Below are 23,526 nucleotides of genomic sequence, written 5' to 3'. Positions count from 1 at the left end.
GCCGCCTGCGAGCCGGCGCTGGGAACGCGCCTGGCAGGAGCTGCGCTCGCTGGCACACCGCGGAGCCGGTGGTCCGCGCTGGCCCGCCGCCCCTCGCCGCTCGCGGAGCGCGCCTGAGCAAGGTGAGTGCGGGCTTCCGCGCTGGAGGCGAGCGACGGCGGCTGGAAGCGGCTTGCTCGGAGCCTCGCCGGCCTCTCCCGCCGGGGGAGACGACGGGAAAGTTCCGCCGCGAGCTCGCGTGGGGCGCGGCGGCGCTTGGGCGCGCGTGGCGGGGCCCTGCGCCCACGGGCTCGCCGGCGAGCCCCGCGGAGGAACTTCCGCTCCTTTCCAGAGATGCTCACCAAACTTCAGCCGGTCCTTCTCAAACAGGAGTTGCTTACTTTGGGTTTTTTTTTTGTCCCCCCCCCTAAAACACCCACCGCTGGGGATTATTGCTACCTACCTGTAGCATTAGCACTTAGCTGCACTAACCGCCCAATTCCCGAGCAGCGTGTTACAGGAGATGCTGCTGATAGTAAGGCAGCGCGTAGCTCTTGCGGTGGAAACATAGCTACTCCTTCAATTAAGAAGCTATCTTTTGAATTTGATAAAGCTTGTGTAATATCCGGTGTCTCCCTCTGTTGTAGCTTTGAAAAAATTGCCTTGTCAACAGGATCCCTGAGCTGCTGGTGGGAGGTTAAAGCCTTCTCCTGCTGCAGCTGCTTTTTTTTTTTTGTTTTTTTTCCCTCCCCCCTTCAAATAAAGGGAATTAATTGTTGAGCAGCTGCGACCTCCCAAAAATCCAAATGCATTAAAAGCACCTCCGGGGAGGGGGAGGGAGGACGCGTTTCTCCGTGTGGGGTTGCTGCGTGTTTGTGTAGCGTGTACGCGTGTGTACACGCCGCGAGAAAGCAGGCGGAGGAGGAGCAGCGCACGCATCCAAACAGCCCGTTCTCGCTCCGCGCCGGCAGCCCCCTCCGTCGTCCCCGATCAATACAGCGCTGATACTTCATCTCGTTTCAAAGTTGCCTGCCCGTGCTTGGGCTCGCAGAGCAGCCAGGCGTTGCCCAGGTATCTTAAGCTAGATCAGAACCCCTTTTGCTGCTGGGGCCGCGCCGCCTTCTCGAYGGCGGCCGGGGAAGGACGGCGCGCTGGTGGCAGTGACGCGGCRCCCCGTGGAGCCGATAGCCCACCCGAGACTTACTCTACGCCTGGCCTTTATTTTCGGCTGGCTGGGGGGCGGCACGGGGCTTATCTGCCTTTCCCCGTGGGTCAGCATCTCGACCGCTTAAGCCGAGCTCCGCRAGGGTCGGGGCATCCTGCGTCGCTCCCGAAGTTTTCCGGACGGCTCCAGGCTGATGGGGCAGGCTCAGGCTCCGTGGYTGCAGGCGTGACCCGGGCAGCCCCGCGGACTCGCCTCTGAACTTCTGCCTGGGAAATACTCAAATGCTGAATAATGGAAAGGGTAAATTGCATCCTCACTTCTGGAGGGATTACAAAGCTCCCCGGCAGGCTGGGCTGATGCTCTTCGCACAAGTAGTCCAGCTTCTTCTTTGGAAATGCTGCATTTAAAAATTTTTGTTGCTCCGACCAAGTCCAGCCCAGCATTGTCTTTGGTCCTGGACACAGATCTAACTACAGATTACGCTTACCTCGTTTTTCTCCTCGGGTTTTCCACCTTGCTTTGATGAAGTGAGCTGTGTGCCAGCACGCAGGGGCAGCGGCTGCAAGCAGGAGGTTGGGACTGTGCTCAAACTTGGGTTCAGATCGCTCTGAACTGCCCCTCTGCCGTGCCATTTCGGGCAGCAAATTTAACTTTTTGTGCCTCCAAAAACTCAAATGTACAAATGAGGAGAGTAAAAATCAGATGATTCCGTGAAGCACSCTTTGTACGAATATGTTTTATGGGCATACGGATACAGCCACGCGTGTCTAATTTACGTATTTCTCRTGCTTTGGTCTCTTTAGAAATAATCGAGGAGAAGAGGTTTATTTCAAATGAAACAGTGATTTTTATCTGTACGTTTTGAAAGCACTGATTTGTTCTTAGGTGCTGGCTGAAATRGTCTTTATAAGGCAATATTGCTTCCTATTTTGAGTGTTCTCACTTAAAAATATTTCTTTTCAGACCACTGCACTGGTCTCCCTATGGAAGCGGCTGTTTATACGTGGCATTGAGACCCCATGGAGAAGTTGAGGAGGGGGATGGCTCTTCCTATACATGAAGCCTGGATACTGCTGTTTCTAATCCCTGGTTTGGTCACTCCAGCTGCCATCAACCACGAAGACTACCCAGCTGATGAGGGGGACCAGACCTCGAGTAATGACAATCTGATCTTTGATGACTACCGAGGGAAGGGCTGTGTGGATGACAGTGGCTTCGTGTACAAACTGGGAGAACGTTTTTTCCCGGGACATTCCAACTGTCCCTGTGTCTGTACTGAGGACGGACCTGTTTGCGATCAGCCAGAATGCCCCAAAATCCACCCAAAGTGTACAAAAGTGGAACACAACGGATGCTGTCCGGAATGCAAAGAAGTGAAAAACTTTTGTGAATACCATGGGAAAAATTACAAAATCTTGGAGGAATTTAAGGTATGGAACCTCTTCTTCCATATTTAATATTAGCATGCTATCTGACGTGTGTTCCGGTGGGGGACTCCCGGTATCTGCTTACCTCTGCTAGCCAGTGCTAAAACCAAAGACCTTCTTTAGCCTTAGTGCAGGCCGCCTCACCCCTCATGTAAACACAGTGAAGCACGTCAGCCCTCCGGTTCTGCTACTCTGGATAACTTCCTTGTTTGCCCACAAGCTGAATTAGATTGAACTACCAGCAGCATCTGTAAAAATGGCATTAAATCGATACTGAGTGCTTTTCAAGAACCCCATTTCGAATTTGGATAACACAAATTGATGGCATGGTACTGAGAGTTGGTATTCATAACTGTACAAGAACAGAAACAAGTAGAGAACAACCTATATTTAATATTTCTAGTGCAGCTCCGATAATCAAAGCAGTTTAAAATGGCAGAAGATGAATTTCCAGGCAGGTAACCATTGCATGTCATGAGAAGTAGGTGGTTTAATTGTAACGGTTGAGTTCCCGTTAGGAATGTTGTGATGAAACTATTGAGAAATCCTTTTGGAATACATCTTAAAAAGAAGACCAGATTTTCAAAAATCATTACCCTCTACACAACCTGTATCTCTTATTCTTCTAAGCTAGATTACGTGTTTTCAGTTCTGCCAAGGAAAACAGTATTTCACAGTCAAGAACAGGATCTATAAAAGCGATAGGTATACACGAGTTTATTCACTCAGGTCATGTGGCTTCAAGATTCATACCTCCGTAATTAAGGACAGCCTATAATTTTTCATGGCTGTACGCCTGATCTCATTATACACTTGCCAATTTATTTTCTCTTCTGACAATGAGAGTAATTCCCTACAGCTCTTTGCATTTCTCAGTAACACAGATCACAATTTCCTTTTTCCCAGATAGTCTTCTCTGACATTTTTCAGCGAAAGTAATATTTCGTTCCTTTTTTCTGTCAGGTATGCTTTATGCTGATCTTTTTCTGTCCACTTGCGACTGGAATAACTCGGTATAGTCGAGACAGTCTAATGTCTGAAACGCTAGGGAAAACCAATAGTAGAGGAGCAACTCCTTGAGGGCCACCCTGACCAAGCCGCCCTCTGCTCTGCAGAGGCCCGTGAAGATGCTGATTTTGTGAACTGCCTAAATACCAGTTTCTTGTTGCCCTGAGAAGACCTAGTCCGACTTCATCTCACAGACGTCATGCCTGAAGACCGAAGGGTCCTGTGTCTGCCTGCTTGGTGGCTCTGCATCCCACCTATGTGTAAATTCAGGGGCATGGTCAGGTTCGTATGTGGAAGTTGTAAAGAGCCTTTTCAGGAGAGGTTTTGAGGAGAGGAGAGGAAGGCAGAGGGACAACGGTAAGGTGGATCTTTTCGTTGGAGTATCCCTGGTATATGAAAAAAACTCACAAAAGCCCTCACCCTGATAATGGATGAGAAAGCGGAGAAATAGAATTTAGGGGAAAAAGGCAATAAGAAGGAGTAAGAGCGACTCACTGTTTGTTGTACAACGAGGGTTTCCGTATGAACCGTGCAGAGTGCTGTGTGGGAAGTGAAGTTCCAGTGTCTTCAGAAGAAGGCAAAATAGATGGTAGCGTGCCGCTCTGGCATGAGGTAACCTTCAGTTCAGGGCTAATGYGAGATCCTTCAGATTTAATTTGGTTCACAGTCAAGCTTTTGTTCTGGACCTGTGCTTTACTGAGAGCTTGATACTATATAAAGTAGAGTAGAAACTGATTTTTGGATATTTATGTGTTTACCTAGAATAAATGGTGAAAACCTCTTTTTTTTTTCTCTCTCCAAATAATGGAACTGGTTCAGGGAAAGGAACATTACTGTGCAGGTCCAAGGATGTATTAAAGGAAAAAAAGAGAGGGAGACAGATGTTAGGAGCTGAAGGAACACCCATGAACTATGAGTTTATAAGCACTATAGGAAAGACAGAACCTGAAGATTCAGGAAATTGCTACTGTAATGTGAAATCTCGACTTCATTGAAGTATCTTGAGTATTTTGCTGTTTATTGCAACAGAACAAAGATTTTATCTGCTATCTCCGCAGAAGAAAAGCTGAACAGCTCATAGGTTTTATAGGCTCAGAGCTCTGCCCTTCTCTAGGCCTGGGGAACTTGTGTGGTCTGCAACCTACCCCAGGCCCACTCCACAGGGCGCAAAGTCTGTCTTTGCCTGAGGTGAGAGGCTTTCCCACGTCCTTCTGACTCAGAAATAGACTGCTTTCAATGGAAATGGGTTCACTGTTTTCTGTGATTTGCTTTTGCTAATATCTAGGTTCCAATTCGTCATCCGCAGAAATGCTCATCATTGCTTAGTTACAGCTGAAATTAGCTTTCATTAAAAAAATCTATTTTTGCATGTGTGTGTGTACCCGCATGTGTGTGTACATACACGCGTTCATACTTACTGTGGTAGTATTAGCAGGACTGACTCATCTTTTAGAAATTTCAGCTGCCTGATCTTTGCACCTATTAGGATTATTTTTTTTCCCTAGGAAGGTTCAGGCAAGGTAGAGAAGACATTTTGGATAGGCTGATTAGCCAAAATATGTTAGAGGTTTCCATTTGGGATGATTTTCCTGCCTTGCTTTTAGCTTCCTATGCCTTCAAAGTGATTTGAAATGAAAAATTCGAACGCAATGTAGTCTTTTCTTTTCCTTAGCACTTGCAGTGTTTGTGAGTATCTCAGGGTAAAAGGGTAGTTACAGAAACCCATTTCTGGGTCATTTAGCTTCCTTCTAGTGGACTATGACTCATAACATTGGTAAGCACAAAATATAAACAGGACAACAAGCCATCTAGTTCAGACAGCTGTCCAAGTGTTTACACTTGTGTCCCTAAGTCATTAACACGTACGAATGAAATGCTTAGCTGAAGTTTAGATGACAGTCTCAACCTAGTAATAGCTTTTCTGTATCTACTGTAAGTTGTTACGTCCCTTACAGATGGTTTAGTGAGCCTGTGTAGGATCTCCATGGCTCCGTTGTGGATCCTTGAGGTCTTCATGGATTTGGGGCTCAGCTGCTCTTGTGGAGCCAGGCTAGTCCTCTTGAGCYGTCTTCTCTGGGACTCTGGTAAGGCTGAGTTTCACCCAGAGTCCTGGAAACCAGTGGCAGAAAAGATCGGAGAGGTCTCTCTAGCATGACTCAAGATGCAACACAAATATGTTTAATGCATAGGTTGCTCTCCAGCGTTCAGGAGTTTGACTGGTCTCCTGAGGAAGAGCGTGCAGGAGGAAGGCAAGRCCCGGTCCCTTTCACTGGGATCCTTGTCCCTCTTTCCCAACCTCGTTCTACATTTCCCTCCTGGTCGGCCTCTGGGAATCCCTTCCCTCGGGACTGCTCTGTTCTTTCCCAGGGGCCGAACGTGAGGCTGACAGCCCGGTGGATGGCTGCAGCGAAGGCATGAAGGGTGCTGTGGTTGTCGCGCCCCTCCGCTGTCTCTGGAGTGGTCTGGCGGTGACTCCAGGTTAGAATCTGGGGTCACCTAGTCCCTTTTCCCCCCTGCTACATTGGCCGTGTTTTGGTTTCCGTTGCAGAGGTTAAGGTCCAAGCTGCTAGAGCCACACGCTTGCCTGTGGTAGCGGACATCTTCTGGAGAAGTTGTTGACCTTCCCCTTTCTGCCTCAGGGGAGAAAACAAGCAAATAACAAATAAGAAAAAGGTCTCAGTTATCATGAATACACATGGTTGTGTTTTAAACGAATGTTCCCAGACAGCAGCTTATGTAAACTTAAGGAGACAGTGTACTGCGAGCTTGATTAATGTTCATTGGCAGCTTATGGAGAAATCGTGCGAATGTCAAAGACAMAACAGTTTTCCTAAGTGCTGATTAGTTTTTACTCTGCTACATAACTTACYGACAGAAAATAACACACCTCCCCACATTTGAAAAATGTAATTTACAGCAGAGTTCAAGGTACATTTGTAGCCACAGTTAGGAGCCTTCTGAAAAWGATTAAGTTGTCAGTTTGAAAAGTCCGTAATCGCTTCTGTGAATTCCCTCGTTCCTGCATCGCTGCGTACAGGCGTACCCAGTATAATCTTCTCCGCGTGCRTCCGGATGTGTAGCAAAATACCATTGCCGAGACATGGATGGTGGGTTCACAAGACGTTGTCAAGTTGACGTCTTGAAGTGTTCTCTTACTCTTAGACCACRTAGGAAGGAAATGCCCCTTCTGCCTGCAGGCCAGTGAGTCCCAGTGACCATGGGACCCACAGGACMGGGGTTTTCCGTTGTGTGGTGCCCTCCTTGTCAAAGTCGAAAGCAGAACTCTTTTTGTGGCATTCACCTTCACTCCTCTCTGTCCAAACCCATCCTTGCTCCAAAAGTCAGTCTTTAARTGGTGTCTAGAGGTTTATCAGCTCCATGAACACAAGCAGGGTTTTGAGGGATGGAGAACAATCTCTTGCCCCTGAGCAGGTGTCCACACTGTGAACAGTAGAAAAGGGAAAGGGGAGATTCGAGCTTCATAAAGCCTAGGGCAAGATCTGTGCTGAAAAGGAGCCAGAATTTCACTCCTGGAGTTCTACTTTATTTTTCTCTCYCATGCTTCCTTCCACCATCTCTTAAATTCATTGCTCTGTTTTGTCCACAAATCATCTCTAATCCTTCAGCTCAGGCCTCCGTATCTCATTGACTTTATGTCTTCTAATACTGCACTTTGCACAGTAGGGATCAGCGCTCCAGCCGGGATCTATGGGTATAATCAGAATCCAAAGTAAATGAGCGACTGTATAAGCATAGCGTTATCATATCCTAATTCTCAGTTCGTTATGGAAACCTTTACTTTGGAATAGCAACATCGCTTTCTCCTTTGTTAATGCTCTTTAAAATGTTTTATTAATGCAATTACCTTAATACAACTTTGCAAAATAGAGCAGTAGATAAGACCTTTCATCTAAAGGTCTCAGCGTGTGCAAGAGTTTGTTCAGCCTTGCTCACAGCATCTCTCAGGGCCTGAAATGCAACGTGGCCATTCTGCCATTGGAGAAGAGCCAGCAACGAAACCGAAAGCGGTTCCTCGCGCCCAGCCGGTAACCGTGCCAGAAATAGAAATCAAGTGGTGCAAACTGCCTCGCTGCGCTGACCGCTGCCGCAGAGCGCAACCTTGCCACGTACGGGTGAAACGCTCGCAACAGTGCCGTAGTACGAGGGATGGCACGGCGCCGTTCTGTGCAAATCCGGCTTAGCCGCAGCCCCGGTTCGAAAGGGAAGGCGAGGAGGGAGAAGYGGGCCACCATCCGCGTGGCGGAGGCGTTGCCGTTGGGTGCCCTAACGGTGCCTGCGGCCGCGTCGGCYGCTCTCGCTGCCCCGAATGCCCGTCGGTTTTGAGAGGAGCTCTGCACCCGCTTTGTGGGCACAAGCTGCAACGGGCCCGCGCCACACCGGTGCCAAAGGGAGATTTTATCCGTATCAGCGTGGGAGAATGGAAGTATGACATCTTGCATCTGAGAAGCTTCATTAAGCCACTGGAAAAAAAAAACCCCGAAGCGTGGAGAGTAAAAAGATTCGTTACCGAGTTGTCCTCCTCTAATGGTATGAGTATTTGAGCTCCGTTTCCTGGTGGCTCTTGGAAAGCGCTCAAATCACKGCAAGCTAATAACTGCAAGAGCAAACGTTATCGAACCCTGTTGGTAGTAACCAGGGATCCAGATCACTAGTAGTTTTCCCTTCTTTGCTCATAAATTACAAGAAAATGATTACTAGCCCAGATCAGCGTGGGGCCCCAATTTTAATATTAGCGTTTTGCTCTCCAAGATGTGTGCAGCAGGGGTTTTTATTATTATTATTATTATTATTATTATGACTCAGACTAATGGGGCTTCTTTTATTTTTTTCTCCTCCTTGTGTGTTCTGCAATTTCACGTACAGCTAGACAACCATAATACAAAAGAAATTTCAATAACGTGCCTATACTTTAATAAAAAGAGGCACGAGCAGTGCCAGCTCACAAGACAGTGTGCAGCYGTTGAAATCAGACAGGGGAAACAGAACATCAGTCAGATGGAAAAGTATGATTTATTATCTCCCTCCTGGCAAAATTACAGTGGCGGTGTCTGTGTGCAGGAATCTGAAATTATAGACTTACTGTATTTCTGTCRTAATTTATCCAAGAAAAGTACGCATGAAAATGGATAGGTCTGTCACGTATTGATCTGTAATGATACCTGTTTTAAAATACATTAAGTTCTTAGGTGTTGATCCTATAAAATATATATATATATATACACATATATATGTATATGTATTACTACGCACAAGTGCATTATTATAATACGAGATTTCGTGCTGTTGTTCTGCCATGGCATGGTAAAATACCGAGGCCTGGAGAGCTCGGAGCTCAGCTGTGGCCTGTGCAGTGYGCAAATACCGTCTCAAAAGCTCACCGCAGAAGCAGAGGAGACCCAAATCTAAACCGCCCTGGGGACTTAAAGCCACCTGCTCTAAAGCAGCTTTATTTGGGAGCCCCTTGCCCAGGGTGGTGCAGGGGCACCGCGGCAGAGCCAGGAGCGATGGGTGAGCCGGGGTGTCTTAACCGCAGCGCAGCAGTGGTTTCTGGTGGGAGAGCGGCGCAGGATTTGGCCTGCATACGGATGCCCACAGGATTGATGTTTTTCCAGTAAATATGACACAGGAATGAGCGCATGCCCAGCGTTTTCACAGCCAAAGCCATGGCTGTGCTTTCAGATAATTCGCTCCAGGAAGTAGGGCATTGGTTCTGCTTGCTGCCAAAACTGGGGGCTGTCCAGAGACTTATTGAAAGAAAAAGAACATATGTATATACATATATATTTACATGTGTATATATATATATATATATGCACAGCCAGAAGTCTTCTCCTCACCATCTTTAGGCCCTGATCCAAAGCCTTGTCCAGACAAGCAACAAGCCTTGATTGTACCAGCAGGTTAAAGCCAGGTCCATCCAAATATCTCTTGGTTTTGCCAGGTCTTTGGTTTCCTTTGGTTCTAAGCACCGAAAAGCACCTCACYMGKYCCWWSCWWKAKMSSWRWWWWASYTSCWGMKGGWKTMWKMKSMGRCCYRGMRRKSYKCRGCRRWKSMMRSSAGCRRAMRRYYTGKCCYWYRGMYTRMCSWAGCWMYRYMCWMCWSWSWMRSYYWRAWRSWKWCMMYMSSSYTSGGCMKCRWSARRTSSTSRKRKKRKSRSYTYAMMRRAWRMARWGRRGKMTKTARAMATGWMRMYRMMTSMTGKGMWGSMMATKWKKMKMKGSMTSWTCCCTSAGAMWKTRMGYRGWAGKRMAGGKGYYYSSWYGYWYSYMMYKGRMMMKRMKKTWWGSSMRRYKRKRYTSATYYMWRRKRMKSYYCWWYWWGRRMAKKMTSSWRRTWRTTGKKWWYMMWRCYAYRRTKWMMKRAKWCAWWYSWYKMYRMCYTKSYMTSKRRKWGKARARYMAMMTRSCATSWAGCATYWKWCTTCMTTMGKSKYTGKKMKYTWYWGARRWWRKARKARMWYYWMTWYSMYCMSASRMKSMTKRGRAMKKGRMWMMRSTRSYSMRRKSAKKKWGYWTSYMAKTYRRSTYMMSYRKSGWSMWMSWYRKYRGSWRARWWKYYCWMRYWTYMRSWYMAMYMRMKGYTSTTWMWAYWWTGRSRSRMWMMRSYCKMMSSYTYKMKGWGMWWWMARRMMMWCWKKKKMTKMTMWCAYMYWYSSYKRTKWSYRSWMAYMRSSRWRKRTGWKAKMAKMMMMWGWKKKYYTKWWWKCWCMKMRARSSKKMGRSYKKWKYSYSYCAWWRTWKWAASARCMKYKRKTKRWSYKRAWRYKWGRRMWWYTYWSCYRMYRWSKWKSWCSMYRSKKRASYYRAMTKRSAWRCWMMMTSMYYKSRSYASYKKWKYCMMKTYCYMAKSMKYSTSKGRKSRWAKWRRWKYTMYTMYWWYYTCWRWARMKMMCARMSMCKAAKGAAGWMWRATGCTWSATGSYAKKTKRYTYTMCWMYYMSAKRSMARGKYRKMRWSRWWTGWMTYMKKWMAYYRTRGYWKKRWWMMCAAYWAYYWSSAKMMTKYYCWWRWWGRRSMKYMYYWKRRATSARYMYMRYYKSSCWWAMMKYMKKKYCMRKKRSRWRCRWSSRRRCMCCTKYMCTWCYRCKYAMWKTCTSAGGGAWSAKSCMKMKMMWMATKKSCWKCMCAKSAKKYRKYKWCATKTYTAMAKMCYYCWYTKYWTYYKKTRARSYSMYMMYMYSASSAYYTSWYGMKGCCSARSSSKRKKGWMWSYWTYWRRSYKWSWSWGKWGKRYRKWGCTWSGKYARKCYRWRGGMCARRYYKTYYGCTSSYKKSMWYYGCYGMRSMYYKCYRGGYCKSMKMWKAMWCCMKCWGSARSTWWWWYWSSKMTMWWGSWWGGRMCKRGTGAGGTGCTTTTCGGTGCTTAGAACCAAAGGAAACCAAAGACCTGGCAAAACCAAGAGATATTTGGATGGACCTGGCTTTAACCTGCTGGTACAATCAAGGCTTGTTGCTTGTCTGGACAAGGCTTTGGATCAGGGCCTAAAGATAGTGAGGAGAAGAGAAGAGTTTGTGCGTGTAGATGTTAGCACAGATTCTCATCACCCTCAAGCTCCTGTGCCGTCACAGCATAAAGGGAAAAAAAGAAGACAGCTCCTAACCTCTCCTCGGTTCTACGCTCAGGTTCGGCCAACATGTCTTTCCTTGGAAGGGGAAAAAGGCAATAAAGTCAGCCAGCACACACCAACAGAGCTCAGTAATGAGCTCCTGGCAGGAGGAAACCCCATGTCTCCAGTTCTGATCCCAGAGGGAATGCTGAGCTGAACGTACGTGACCAAGAGCGGTGTATCCAGGAAGAACGTGCTCCTTCGGGGGAAAACACGGTCAGAGCTATTTACCAAAGCAGCAAAGGGCCCATGGAAGAGGAAGAGTGAATCTGGCTTCTAGAGACTCGTGGCTATGCTGGATTTGTCTAATAACAGTTTTTGAGATGCCGTAAATCTCACACTGCTCTCAATGCAGTCACAGTGCTTCTGGAGTCCATCTGAGACAACTCCACGCTACCAGGGCACTCAGAGTTATGGTTGGTTTTGGTGTAGCTCCTCCACTGCCAGCTGTAGCCTTTCAGCATGGGGAAGAGCAAACCAGGGGCAACTTCCATTAGAAACTCTCAACCAGGAGAAGGAGGGAGCCCTTTTGGTGTGCTTCTGGGAAGCAGAAGGTCAAGCTACACTGATGGGATGCATGGGGCCAGCCTCCCAGGGGCATCCAAACCGAGCGAGACGCTGAGGCTGGGAGGGATACAGCACTGTGAAACGGGCAGGGCAGTGCATGGAGCAAGAGGAGTTCACGCCAGCCCTTGACTGCCCTGGACCAGCCAAGAATTGTCCCCCAGATGGATATTTGCAGCTGCTTGAGCTGTTTGCCTTTGGGCAAAACAGGCTGGCTGCAAAGATTTCCTACAGCTCAGCTGAACAGCCGTCCTCCAGGCATCTCCCCAGCAGAAGAGGGACATGATTTCCTCCTAGTGCATGGGATTAGGTACAGGGCCAAATCCTTTGCTGACGTAGATCTACCTCAATGGCATTACGCTGATTTGTTCCCACTGAGAACTGGAAAGTGCATCCGATGGTCCAGACGGAAAACTGCAAGAGACAGACTGGGACCAAGATCTGGGACCAAGTTCTCCTCCCCAGCGATGGTGGCATGATGTGTACCTCCTTAATACAAATGCAGTGTTTTATCAGCACGTAGAGCCAGAGCCTGCTGCCTTTTCCCATCTTTTTGCATGAATTAAGAAGATAAAAGCAGATTCAGATCTAGAGAAAACACTGGGCGACGGGATCACCTTTCTAAGCGGGGTCGTAGTGCCTCAGCCCTTGCCCCTGTGCCTCTGTAGGAGACTTTCTCCCAAATGCGACTCCTTCGCTAGCATGGCAAGAGCAGAGAGCGAGGAACAGATAGCGGCGTTGGCTGGAAAGCTGCCAGCTGGGAGCAGTTACGCTATTGGTATTAAAAGAGGAGGTGAACGAATGCAGAACGTACGCAGACGTTTCCTCTGTGCCCAGACGGGGCTGCGCATCGCACGGTCCGGCCGTGCCCTCACGCCGGTGGAAGGGCCGTCTGTCAGATCGGGAACCTTCAGAAAGGAGCCCTGTTCCCCGCGCACCAGGCACGGCCAAGCTGAAAAAACTCCTGGAACAGAATCGTAAAAATTATCAGCAAAGTCATACGAACCTCCGATCCCCTCAGCCGCGGGGTGTGTGAGGTACAGCTGTTGTCAGGAATAAAATGAGACATATATCAAAACAGAGGGGATGTTCTTACAAAAGAAGTGCAGAGTCACGTTGTTACGGAAAGCTCCACTGCTGCTCTCGGTGGAAAAAAAGCAACCGCCAGACTGCAGAGAGAAAAAGGGGCCAAGGCTCGGCTCAAGTTCATCTCTCTCATCAGCTAATTGGGGAATGACTTTGTAAAGTAAACGCAAACCTATCCAGTTGTGTGGCACATAGCAAATGGAAGAATATGAAGCTAATGCCTTCACGCTGCTGAAGCAGCCGATGCCCATGGTGATGCACCTCTTCTGGCATACCTGGCCTCGGTAGCTCCACAGGATTTTCTACAAAGGAGTAGCAAGGGGGGTTGGACTAGATGGTCTCCAGAGGTCTCTTCCAACCTAAGTGATTCTATGATTCTAAGAGCAATGTGGTGGGCTCCAGGCATGGTCTGGGGAGGAGAGCTGCACGTGACCTGGAGGTATTGCCATATCTTTGTGCCTTTTCATCTCCAGAATCAAAGCCTGCTCACCAGACCACTTTATCGATGCTCTTTCTAGCTGCCTGGAAAGCCTCTGGTGGCTGTGGATAGTCAGGCATCAGTTAGAGCCAACCAAAATCCAGCTTTGGTTGGAGAGCTGCAGTACCTGTAGGCTAATGAAAGAGACAAGTCTTCTTTGACCTCTTTGCGATGTGGCTGCATTGAGTATAAGACAGAGTCACCATTTACTGAAAATGTTTTTTGTGATGTGTTTGTCTCTGTTCCTTTCAGCTGAGCAAGAAATTTCTCATTGCATTTTAGCCTTGTGTTCAGCAGTGCTAGTGTGTTTGTGTATTGAGGAGGGCCCCTAGTAATGCAGGATCTCGGTGCTCCTCTCAGCCTCAACTTCTCCTGCTCCTTAGAATCCAGCTCCTTATTTTGGCCAAATTGTAGTAAGGTCCAAACACTTTTAAGTTTTTGGCTGGCACAGCGAAAGCTCATGCAGTATTACTGGTTCTCCAGATAAGTAGTAGACAGCTCCAGTTTTTCAGTGCAATTAAATTATCTAATGACTTAGCACTTTTTTGCCTGTTGAGAAATCGTTAGCAAATGATTCAAAACTGATCGCGTTTTCTGTGATTGTGCTTATTGCCCAGAACCGCTCACCCGGCTGTTTAATTGAGCAACTTCCCCCCCTATGGAAAGTCCAAGTCATTACAGTTTCTGTAGCATAACTGTTACCGAGTCTCCGCTAGTTGGATGGATGACAATTTTTTTTTTAAAAAAAAAGAAGTCACAGATATGTTTAGGGAATAATTCTGGCCACGGGCAGGTTTTTGTATTGGCAAACTAAGCTGTTATTGATGTGCTGCTAATAGTGAGGGTTGAAGCGACCAGTGCAGAGGACAAGTGTCCTGCCCTTGTGGACCGATCCACTCTTGCGCTTCAGCTGGGACTCCCACTAACTAGACTGCTCTCCGTAGTTTGCTGTCTGCAAAATTTCTCAGTCGAAGATAATTCTCTGAACTTCTCTACAATCGCTGGCTAATCTGCCGGAGATCAGAGGCAATTTCAATAACAATGAAAATGATTCTGATTTCAACTCCAGGGGTATCTTTGATGAATACTCTCCTGGTTTCCTTTTTATCCCTTTCTCCTGGTTTATAACTTCCCACCTCTGCTGTAATGCGGAAGCCGTTCTTGCTGCCGATTTTATTCATCAGGTCTTCTTTAAACTTTTTTTTCCCTTTCTTGCTTCCTGCCGATAAATTCACTACCTGAAACTGTAGCTACAAAAATCATCGCCATCAGGGTTACTATTGTCCGTAGCGTCATTAAAAGTTACAGCCAGTCTTAAGACGTAAGCGCACAATTTGACAGACTTCACTTTACATCTCTCCTTTTCCTGCTGTTTTATCTGCATAAAGCAGGATGCCACCGGTCGCCAAGGAGGAGGGCTGACTGCAACTATTTATACGAGCACTGGCACAAACTCCTGAAAACTAAGAGATGGAGAGCTTGGCAGGAGGGGTGGTCTTCAGTGAGCTGGGCCACGTGGGCAGGAGGTGGCCACGCTGCTCGCCCGTATAGGTGCAGGTAGCGCATCGAAATCTAGGGCAAAGTTTTGGCATATTGAGAAATGCATGGAGAAGGGACTGGTTAGATGTCTTCAGAACTGCTGTGACTCAGTAGAAACGGAGATGATTGTGTCTTCTGCTTCGTAAGGCGTTTGCACTTCTTTTCTAATGTGGTTTTAAAGGGAGGAGAAAATATAGCAATTCCATATTCAGTAAGATTACCATGAAAATCATCTTTTATTCCTTTGTAATAGTATCTAGAAAATGCATATACTTATGCAGTGTTTCATTTTCAGTGGTTAAAGGAGGCGGGAGCTAACATGCCTGAGTAAGGTTTCCAGTGATGCTGCGAGTCCTGGAATCTGCTCTGCATTTGCTGCAGTGTGATGAACCCTTGTGTTTCCATGGGGCTTGGAAATAAAACTCCCAGGTGCATTTCTGTCTGTGTTACCATCCACTTCAAATTCCAGTTAACCAAGCAGATTTCTGCAGTCATTCTGCCCATTTTGTAAATATATCTATTTGACTCTGAAAAGTATCATAGCCCCTGATAGCAGGTATGTTAAATTTAGTGGAAATGCTTGAATTGTCTTCTCCTAAACTTGAGCAACCCTTGTCTGATCAGTACATGACTTTTGTAAAATGACTGGATGCTTGTAAACACTTCTGTGAAGCCTTTCTATTTCCTCCTCCTACAGAAATGTCAAGTATTTGTGACACAACAGTTACAAAGTTTGCATTGCTCTGTAGTGGTTTGCTAATAGCTGTTTTCTAATCGATAAGGAGCTGGCGTGCAGTAGTCCAAGCGCACTGGGACGCAGTCCTTTGCCGAGCACATCGTGGGACCTAGTCAGTGAGCCGAAGTCCTGGAGCGTGGTATTACGAGACGTTCTTGTACTAATACACTCTTCAAGCTTAACTGGAGAGTTAAGCGGGAAGGAGGAGGAAGAAAGCAGCCCAGTAAATCCAGATAACGCAGGACAGATGACTAGGGCTCAATCGCAAGAATTTGCCTTAGCTTTGAGCAGCCTCTGTGCTAGCTCCAAGAAGGATGTAAACCTCGTTCCACAAGGCTGAACGCTCCGATATGAAGAAAGTACCGTGTAATTGAAAGTCTTTTCTTGAAAAGATTAGGAGGGGTCCAAAGTCTCAGTAAGTGGCTGTGATAAACATTGCTGGAAGAAATCAGAAGGATTTGGTCTATAAATGCGCAGAGTGGGAAGTCTCAAGAAGTAACAGGCCTGTGTGTGATCTGTTTTAATGTTTTAAGATCCACTCTCTCTTGAAATACTTAGGTTTCAAATACTGCTTTGCTTTCAGAAGGCTGCTTGGAAAGTGGACACCGTTTTCCTAGCTCCCAGAGGAGCACGAACTACAAACACTGAATCTGAGTGAAGCTAGCTGAAAAATCACAAGTGGCCGCAGGAGACTGCACTCCTATAAACCCCAATCTAAGACAGGGAGAACATGGTCCGAGATAAGCATCAGCCCAGATGTGGGACTGAAATGAATGTTTTGGGGAGCCTGAGGAGGTACACATGGCCCAGAAACCGTTACAGTTAACAGAACAAGGAAGAAAAAAACTCAGGGAAATTGCCACTGAATGACAGAAAAAACACGTAAAAAAAAGTATCAGTCAGATGTCATCTTTAAAGTTTTTCATTTGTCTTAGGGAAATAGCTCCCTGCCTTCCTCTCTAAAGGTGCTTACGCAGAAACACCTCGGATTAGTTGACAGGGAGACATGAAGTATTAAGCATTTGCAGGGCAATCTCCACGTTAAAGGAAAATCATTGACATGTTTGAGGGAGTAGAGAGGGGGCTTAGGATGCTGTAGTTGCGGATGAGGCATGGGCAATTTGTGAAATCCGGTTGAAGTTCAGTAAGCGTTTGGGGCAAGAGAAGACAAGAGTCTCTCTGACTAGACTGCGTGTCTCGGATGCAGCAAGGCACAGGTCTTGACTGAACGCCTGGAAGTTTTGTGTGATAGGTTATTCTTGTGATTGCCTCCTCTGTCTGACAACCTGATTGATTCAGATTTCTTCAGCTGTAGAAGAGCACAGGAAAGTAGATCTAGACACTGAGATTTGAAACAATTTTCCACTTTATTTATGCCCCTCCAACTTGGGGAAGGATTAGTATTTCAGGCTGTTTTCCTGAAGAAATCTTTGATCATGCAATCTGTCTGTCTGCCAGTTCTTTCAGGCAACTCAAGGGCCTACCAGAGTCCTCAAGAGTACAAATTTCACAGGGATGGAATTTTCTGGGTGCTTTATGAAAACTGGTGGCTAACGGCAGAAGGACCCGGGTGGTACCCAAGTCCTTAGGTGAGAGGGAACCCCTTTTCCACTGTAAGGAGTAGCTGGGCGACTGGTTAGCGAGCGTAATTCCTACATGCGTTGGAATTTGTTCCAAAAGAGAGAGTGGAAATGACCACTCTCCAGAGGGAGCTGGTGTGTGTATGGGAGCAAGAGTGAGGATGAGGAGATACAGTATCCACATCTGATTTGGCTTCTTGATTTCCCCTGTTTGGGGGGGGGGGATGACACTCTTGTTTCTCGTTCTGTTTCCTTTGTTGCCTTTTTTTGTTTGTTTATATCATCTATCAAGTTTATCATTATGTGCTCGTGCACATGAAATCTTTATTAGTCGTGTGTATTCTCTATTCTCTGTTTTAATTTTCCTTCCTTCTTTCTTTGTTAATGAACTGACTGCAGATGTTTCATTTGACAACACTGGAGACTAAGATTTTCCATTACAAACTGAATGAGCTCTGGCTTCTTCCCACTGCCTCCCATGTGCGGGGCAGAGCCATTGCCCCGAAGAAGCAGGAACTGAACCTCCCTCCCCAACAGCTCCTAAATGTGTGGTCCCAAACCTCCTTGAGATTAAAAGTCTAGAAGTTGGGTCATCATCTTACACGTGGCTTGTAAGCAGGAGTGTCTAGGAACCATATCCCTATCCACCTTTGGGGTCCTTGAAGTGACTGGGGGTACAGGAGGTGAAACAGGGTCGGTGCTGGGACTGAGAAGGTCATTTAATCCGTTATCAAAAGTCATTGGATGGTGATCAGGCTTTGGTCACGTTTACTACCCACCCACTTGGCTAGACTTGGTCCTCATATTGACAGGGACATCGAGGAATATATTCCCTCACCACTTCTCCTGAAGGTTTGAGTCCTCACACCTGTGGCACATGAGCATCACATGACAGTAATTTCAGTGCTTTGTATGAGCATTCCCAAGTTAAAATACCATACTAATACTTGATACAGAAGGGCCCAGTTTACTCCTCTTCCAGCTGCGTACCATGAACCTTCATTTTGGACAGTGGTGCAAAGAAAGTTTCTGCACCAATATGTCTTGAAATCCTTTCTAACAAATCCTTCCCTAGAGAGAATGCTAAGAGATTATTCTGCCTTGCACAGGTGGAGTGAATAAATCATCTTCTGGCCCAAGCCTGTTACGATCCTTTAATCTTAACATATTTTTTTCAGAATACCAGCTGTTCACACTGTCTGTGTGTGAATGGCATAACCTCTGATTTGTGTCCTCTCTCTTTCATACTCAAGAAACCGTGTGTATTTTTTCAACTTTTTTTTTCAGTAGGGATGGGAGTTTGTTTCCAGGAACTGCTGTTAATGTATTTGAACCTCAGTGACTACAAAAAAATTAAACTACTTCCTGTTCGATGAGTGAGAAATCTCTAAATCTAGATTCTGGAAAATTGACAAAACTGCATAGCGGCTCCTGCAGGAAGCTCCTGATCGTAAGCAGTCCTTGCAGAGTATTTGGATGGGGAGCAAACAGAGCAGCAGCACCTGGATGGGAATGCCGCTGACCGCTAAAGGGGAACTGCTGTCATCGGGAGATAAATAAGAGCAAATGAGGTAGATGGAAGGATCAGGAAGCAAAACTTTGGGACATCTTTCACTGGTTCCTAATTCCTGTGCTACTTCCCAGTTCCCCCTTTCCTTACTCAGTCTCCTTCCCATCTGTGTAGATAAGTGGAGGACTTTACTGGCCAACATGCCGGAGTCGTTCCACAAGCAGCATAGCTCCAGGAGAGATTCGCAGCTGGGATGGGACAGCAGTAAAAAGCTGCTTAGTTGTTTCAGCACACTCGGGGCAAAGTCCTTTCTGGAAGGGCCGGGTTTTACAAATCAGCTCCCAGAGCACATCCAGCGGGAGAAGGTGCTGCGATGTTCATAAATTAAGCGGTCAGGAAGGCCGGAGTCACTCGCTGGGGTGGAGGCACGGTGAGAGGCGCTGGCAAACGAGTGAAACGGTCAGATAAGAGAAGGTCCCAGAGGCAAGGCCGAGCAGTTTGAACTCAGTAAGATGGAGAGGAGGAGGTGGCTGAGAAAGTGCCCTTCGTTAGTGCCGCAGCAGCTGGAGCATGCTTTCCTTCTCATAACTGTGTACGATTCCTCCCTCCTGGAAAGCTGCTTTCAGCATCAGGCGGCATCACGGTTTACTATAGCGTTACCGTCAGCGTTACACTAAGAACACGAAAGCAAAAGATGTGAATGTCATGGCTCGTTTATTCAGTCGCGCGGTTGTTCAGGGGCACTTCTGTATCTGTTGATGTTCTTCACGCAGTAGCTTTGGGCTGCAGCGTTGGGAACACTCCTTTTGCAGCCATGGGAGTAGTGGAGGGGGGAAAGTCCTGAAGGAGGTGTCAGTGAAAGCCTCCATGTATCGTAAGATCTAGTTCTACCACTCCGTATAATTAGCGATTGAAATGAGTAAAAACAAAGGAACAATTTTCTTATTGATCCCTCGGCAAATAGTTCTGTCTATTTTCTCCTGTATTGTTTCTTCTTGTTAAGTAGCCTTGAATAAGGAATGTCAGTCAAATTAATTTAGACTCCTGGTGCTTCAGACAGAAATCAAAGCAGGATTGAATGAGGAAAGATAATTAGGGAGAGGAATTCCACCTCCACAGACTTCTTTCCTTGCTCAAGGAGTGCTGATTTTATCTAAATTGCCAAAGCTGTGAGCAAATGAGAGGTGATGGGAATTATAGACTGCAGATGCTGAGACAAAGCAAGGGAAGCTTTAATTAGTGCATTTTTAAGGTAGAAATGAATTTTCTGGGAATAAGTTATTTGACTCGAGACATACGGAGCTTCTTAGAGGTGAACCAAAAAAATTCTTACTTGCCAAAACTAGGGCTCGGGGGGTTGTGTCTGTCTTATAGAAGTGAGCAACATCACTGAGATCTGAAACACAAGAGGACGAGTCTTCCTCTCATTTGCATTTCAATTTTCTTTCTTTTTTTTCTTTCTTTTTTTTTAACTGTGGAGGAATTCCCATTGCTGAAGATTGCAATCTGCAATTGCAAGGCTAACGGTGCAAGAGAAAGCAGAATTCACTCCAGTAGTGACAGGAGCTACTGCTGCAGAGGAATTAAGGGTTATGCACTGAACCAACAGGTGCTGGAGGGAAGTTACTTTCCTTTCAGATTCTCTTTTTTGTCATTTCTTAGCTCTTTTGCCCTCTTGTCATCACACTCACTCACTTACAAGGATATTGGGGACCCTAAGACACTGACCTCTTTACTTTTTAGCAGATTTCCACAGCTTCTTACAGAGTAAGACAGTGACAGCTCTCTACCGTTTGCAGGCTAGGTACAGACTCCTGTTTAACTTGCTGGACCTGTCGTGGGACCGTCCATCTGGGTACTTTCATCCCAGACTCCCCGCTTTCAGTGGAATTACTCATATTCCTGATTATTCACATGTCCAGGGTGAGGCAGTTGTTCCTAGACCACCAGGAGTGGGGTCAGGGCCAGGTCTAAGGGTTATATTAAGGAGGTGCTTCCTGGCCCCCCGAAGCAAGAGCTGCACGAAGATGGAATAAAGTGTCGCTGCCCCTCCAAGAACAGCACTGTTATCCTCCGCTCTGAAAAGTGTAGCAACTCTCTAGAGGTGGAAGAGCAACAGCAACTCCTCCAAGAGTCTGGTGGCCACCCAGCAGCACCTCCCCAACAGTCATGGATTTACTGACCGTGGCAGTCTACATGTGATATGAATATATATTGGGAAATCACTCTGTCCTTTCTATCCATCCCTTTCAATCTTCCAGGAATCCGGCTGTGCTCCTGGCCGAAAGTGTAAGGTTACAAGAGATGGGTAGAGCAGAGTGGTGTCAGGCCAGATGCGCGTGTGTCACACCGTCAATCCTGGGCCTGTTTGAGACCTAGCAACTCGGCTCAGTCCTTTTACCCAAAGGAGCAAAAGTCTGACAAGAGCTAAAAAAAATCCACACCTACTCTGGGAAAACAAATACCATGCTCGTTGGTCTGTCTAATGTTCTGGTTGCCTATTTGAGATGTTGCTGTGTTGTCCCATAGGTTAATTCTATTACCCATGATGAATGAATGCAGTCAAGAGGTATTAAACGCTCATGTGTTTATCTTATGGCAAGATAGAAATGTTGCAAACTTGTGAGCTACGGGAGGAAATGGGCTAATTTTAGATTTGTTCCTAGCCCTCGCCATGCGAATGGTGTCGCTGTGAGCCCAGCAATGAAGTTCACTGTGTTGTAGCAGACTGCGCAGTTCCTGAATGTGTCAACCCAGTCTATGAACCAGAACAGTGTTGTCCTGTCTGCAAAAATGGTAAGAAAGTACTGTATTGGCTTTAACAAAGGGATGTAAAGGAAACATTTTGTTAAAATGTTGTTACTCACCAACCCCCAGGAAATTTGCTTCTGTTGGCATCCACTGGCATTGGGGCTGTTACTTTGCCTTGCGTGTGGGCTTCAGTTACAAGCTTGCAACTGTGCAAATTAAGGCTGCCCTTCCTGGCTTGCGTCCTCTTACTGGAGTTGATGGGATCACTACCTTGAGTAAGGGCTTATAGGGTCGAGTCCTGACATTGATTATGGCCATTTCATGTCTTTGCTTTGTTCTCAGGAGTAGTCTCACACAAAAGCAAGTCCATAAGAAAACAAGAGGAGTCTTTGTCCTTAAATAAAGAAAGCGATGGTCGTATGTAAGATCATTGGAGAACTCTGAAATCAGCACCAAACTCCCATTAGTTCCAGTAAGAGGCTGGCCAAGCCCATAGCACTGTACATTATGTGCTGGAGTCGACGTGTGTAGCGTTGGCCCTCGCTCTCCTGCTGTCACTAGTCCATGAATTGGAGTTAGATTCAGGAATACCTTTGGAATATAAATCTATTGTCAAAAACGTCTCAGTGGTCAAATCATACTGCCTCTCCAAAACACGTTTTTTCCTCTGGAAAAGCACACCTTTCTCCCAATGTAGACATGAGGACAGATTAAGAGGTGAGCTAGGTTCACATAAGCCTCTTCACAGCTTTCTTGCCATATAAGAAACGGCTGCCTAGACTCATCTTCTCATGTTTAGGATGCCCTATCCATATGTGTGTTGTCTTGCATGTATCACTGCTGCTGGGTAAAAGAGTTAATGGTTGCTTTTGGCTTCAGAATGAAAATGTTTACAGAGAAATAACATTTTCAACACATTTTCTGCTCTTTAAAACAGAGTAAAAAGCACATGACTTGAAATCCAAAATATTTTTACTAAAAGAAATGGCAAAGTTCTCAACAGTCTGCATAATTATAGCAAGAATACTGCTTGAAACGCAGAGGTTTATATTAAACACTGATTTTTAGTCAAATTTTAAGGCTTCTATTTAGAGCTTTATGCTACCATTGAAAAGCAGAAAAATGTTCCTAGGAAGTTTCATTCGATGGTTTTTTTTTTTTGTTGAACTTCAAAGAAAAGGCCTTGTAAGCAGCTCTGCGCACCATCTTTGCATACCGCCCGCTGAGCCTGGGTATGACGTTTCCTATCTGACGCAGCAAGACTGCTAAGAGAAGGACGTGGCAAGGCACCCAGGCAGGAGGGAGGCGTCGCGTTAGCCGGGAACCAAGAGGTCCCCGCGGCCGGGGAGAGCGGGCGGCGCGGCCGCGGCGGGCGTTGCGTGGGCCAAGGAGCACGTCTGCGCGGAGCGGAGCTGCGGTCGCCGCATCCCCCGGGCTGCCGCGGGGACGAACGGTGACCCGCGGCTGGGCAGGGGGCGGTTACGGGAAAGGCGCCGAAGTGATAGGAATAGGTAGGTGCCAGGACAGGCTGGGGGCGCCGCTGATGCAGGGAGCCTGATGAGCGAACGTGGTTATTCCTCTTGGGCACGGCCCTGCTGCCGAGCGCCCCGTTCGCTTCCGTCTTCTCTGCTGGGAAATTCATGCCAAAGAATAAAAGATGTTGCCGCACCTCCTGCCTCTCCGAGTCGCTCGGACACATCCCCGTGAGGAAGGAACGCAGTGCTTTAAGCTGGGTGCTCGCCTTGAGACCAAGATTTTATCGTTCGGCTCTCCGCTGCAGCCTGTCAATTAAAGATTGGCTTCACAAATGCCTGGAGATAACACAGGACGCCTTTTCTTTCTTAAATTTGTTTTTCTTTTCTTTCTCCCTTTCCATCCGGTAGCTTTTGCTTTCTGTCGCAGCAGTGAAGGCAGTTGCAGTGCGAAGCCCTGGCATGATGAGAAGACTTTAGCATAGTCTCAGCTCTTGTGGTCAGCATTTTAGACTGGCAAGCAGAAGAGCTCTAGGGACAGAGCTGTGGAAAAAGAAGCGTTATTCCCCAGAGCAACACGCAGTGCAAATCCTCATTTGAAAA

The 23,526-nt window shown here is 46.9% G+C and overlaps 1 protein-coding gene across 2 annotated transcripts in view; it reads left to right on the top strand.

Annotated features, from left to right (window-relative positions):
• The first annotated feature begins 101 nt into the window (after window positions 1-101).
• VWC2L (von Willebrand factor C domain containing 2 like) overlaps window positions 102-23,526 on the top strand; it is a 46,487-nt gene continuing 23,062 nt past the window's right edge. For both annotated transcript variants that reach the window (XM_085299321.1, XM_085299322.1), the window contains exons 1-3: window positions 102-122; window positions 2,108-2,574; window positions 21,367-21,496. In XM_085299321.1, the coding sequence (XP_085155447.1) occupies window positions 2,164-2,574; window positions 21,367-21,496 (541 nt within the window). In that variant the 5' untranslated portion in view covers window positions 102-122; window positions 2,108-2,163. The remainder of the gene's footprint in view (window positions 123-2,107; window positions 2,575-21,366; window positions 21,497-23,526) is intronic.

The sequence above is a fragment of the Rhea americana genome, unplaced genomic scaffold (assembly GCF_003343005.1).
Source record: "Rhea americana isolate MKP2758 unplaced genomic scaffold, rheAme1 scaffold_15, whole genome shotgun sequence".
NCBI lineage: Eukaryota > Metazoa > Chordata > Aves > Rheiformes > Rheidae > Rhea > Rhea americana.
The sequence above is the reverse complement of the archived record's forward strand: the minus strand, read 5'-3'. Positions and strand labels throughout refer to the sequence as shown.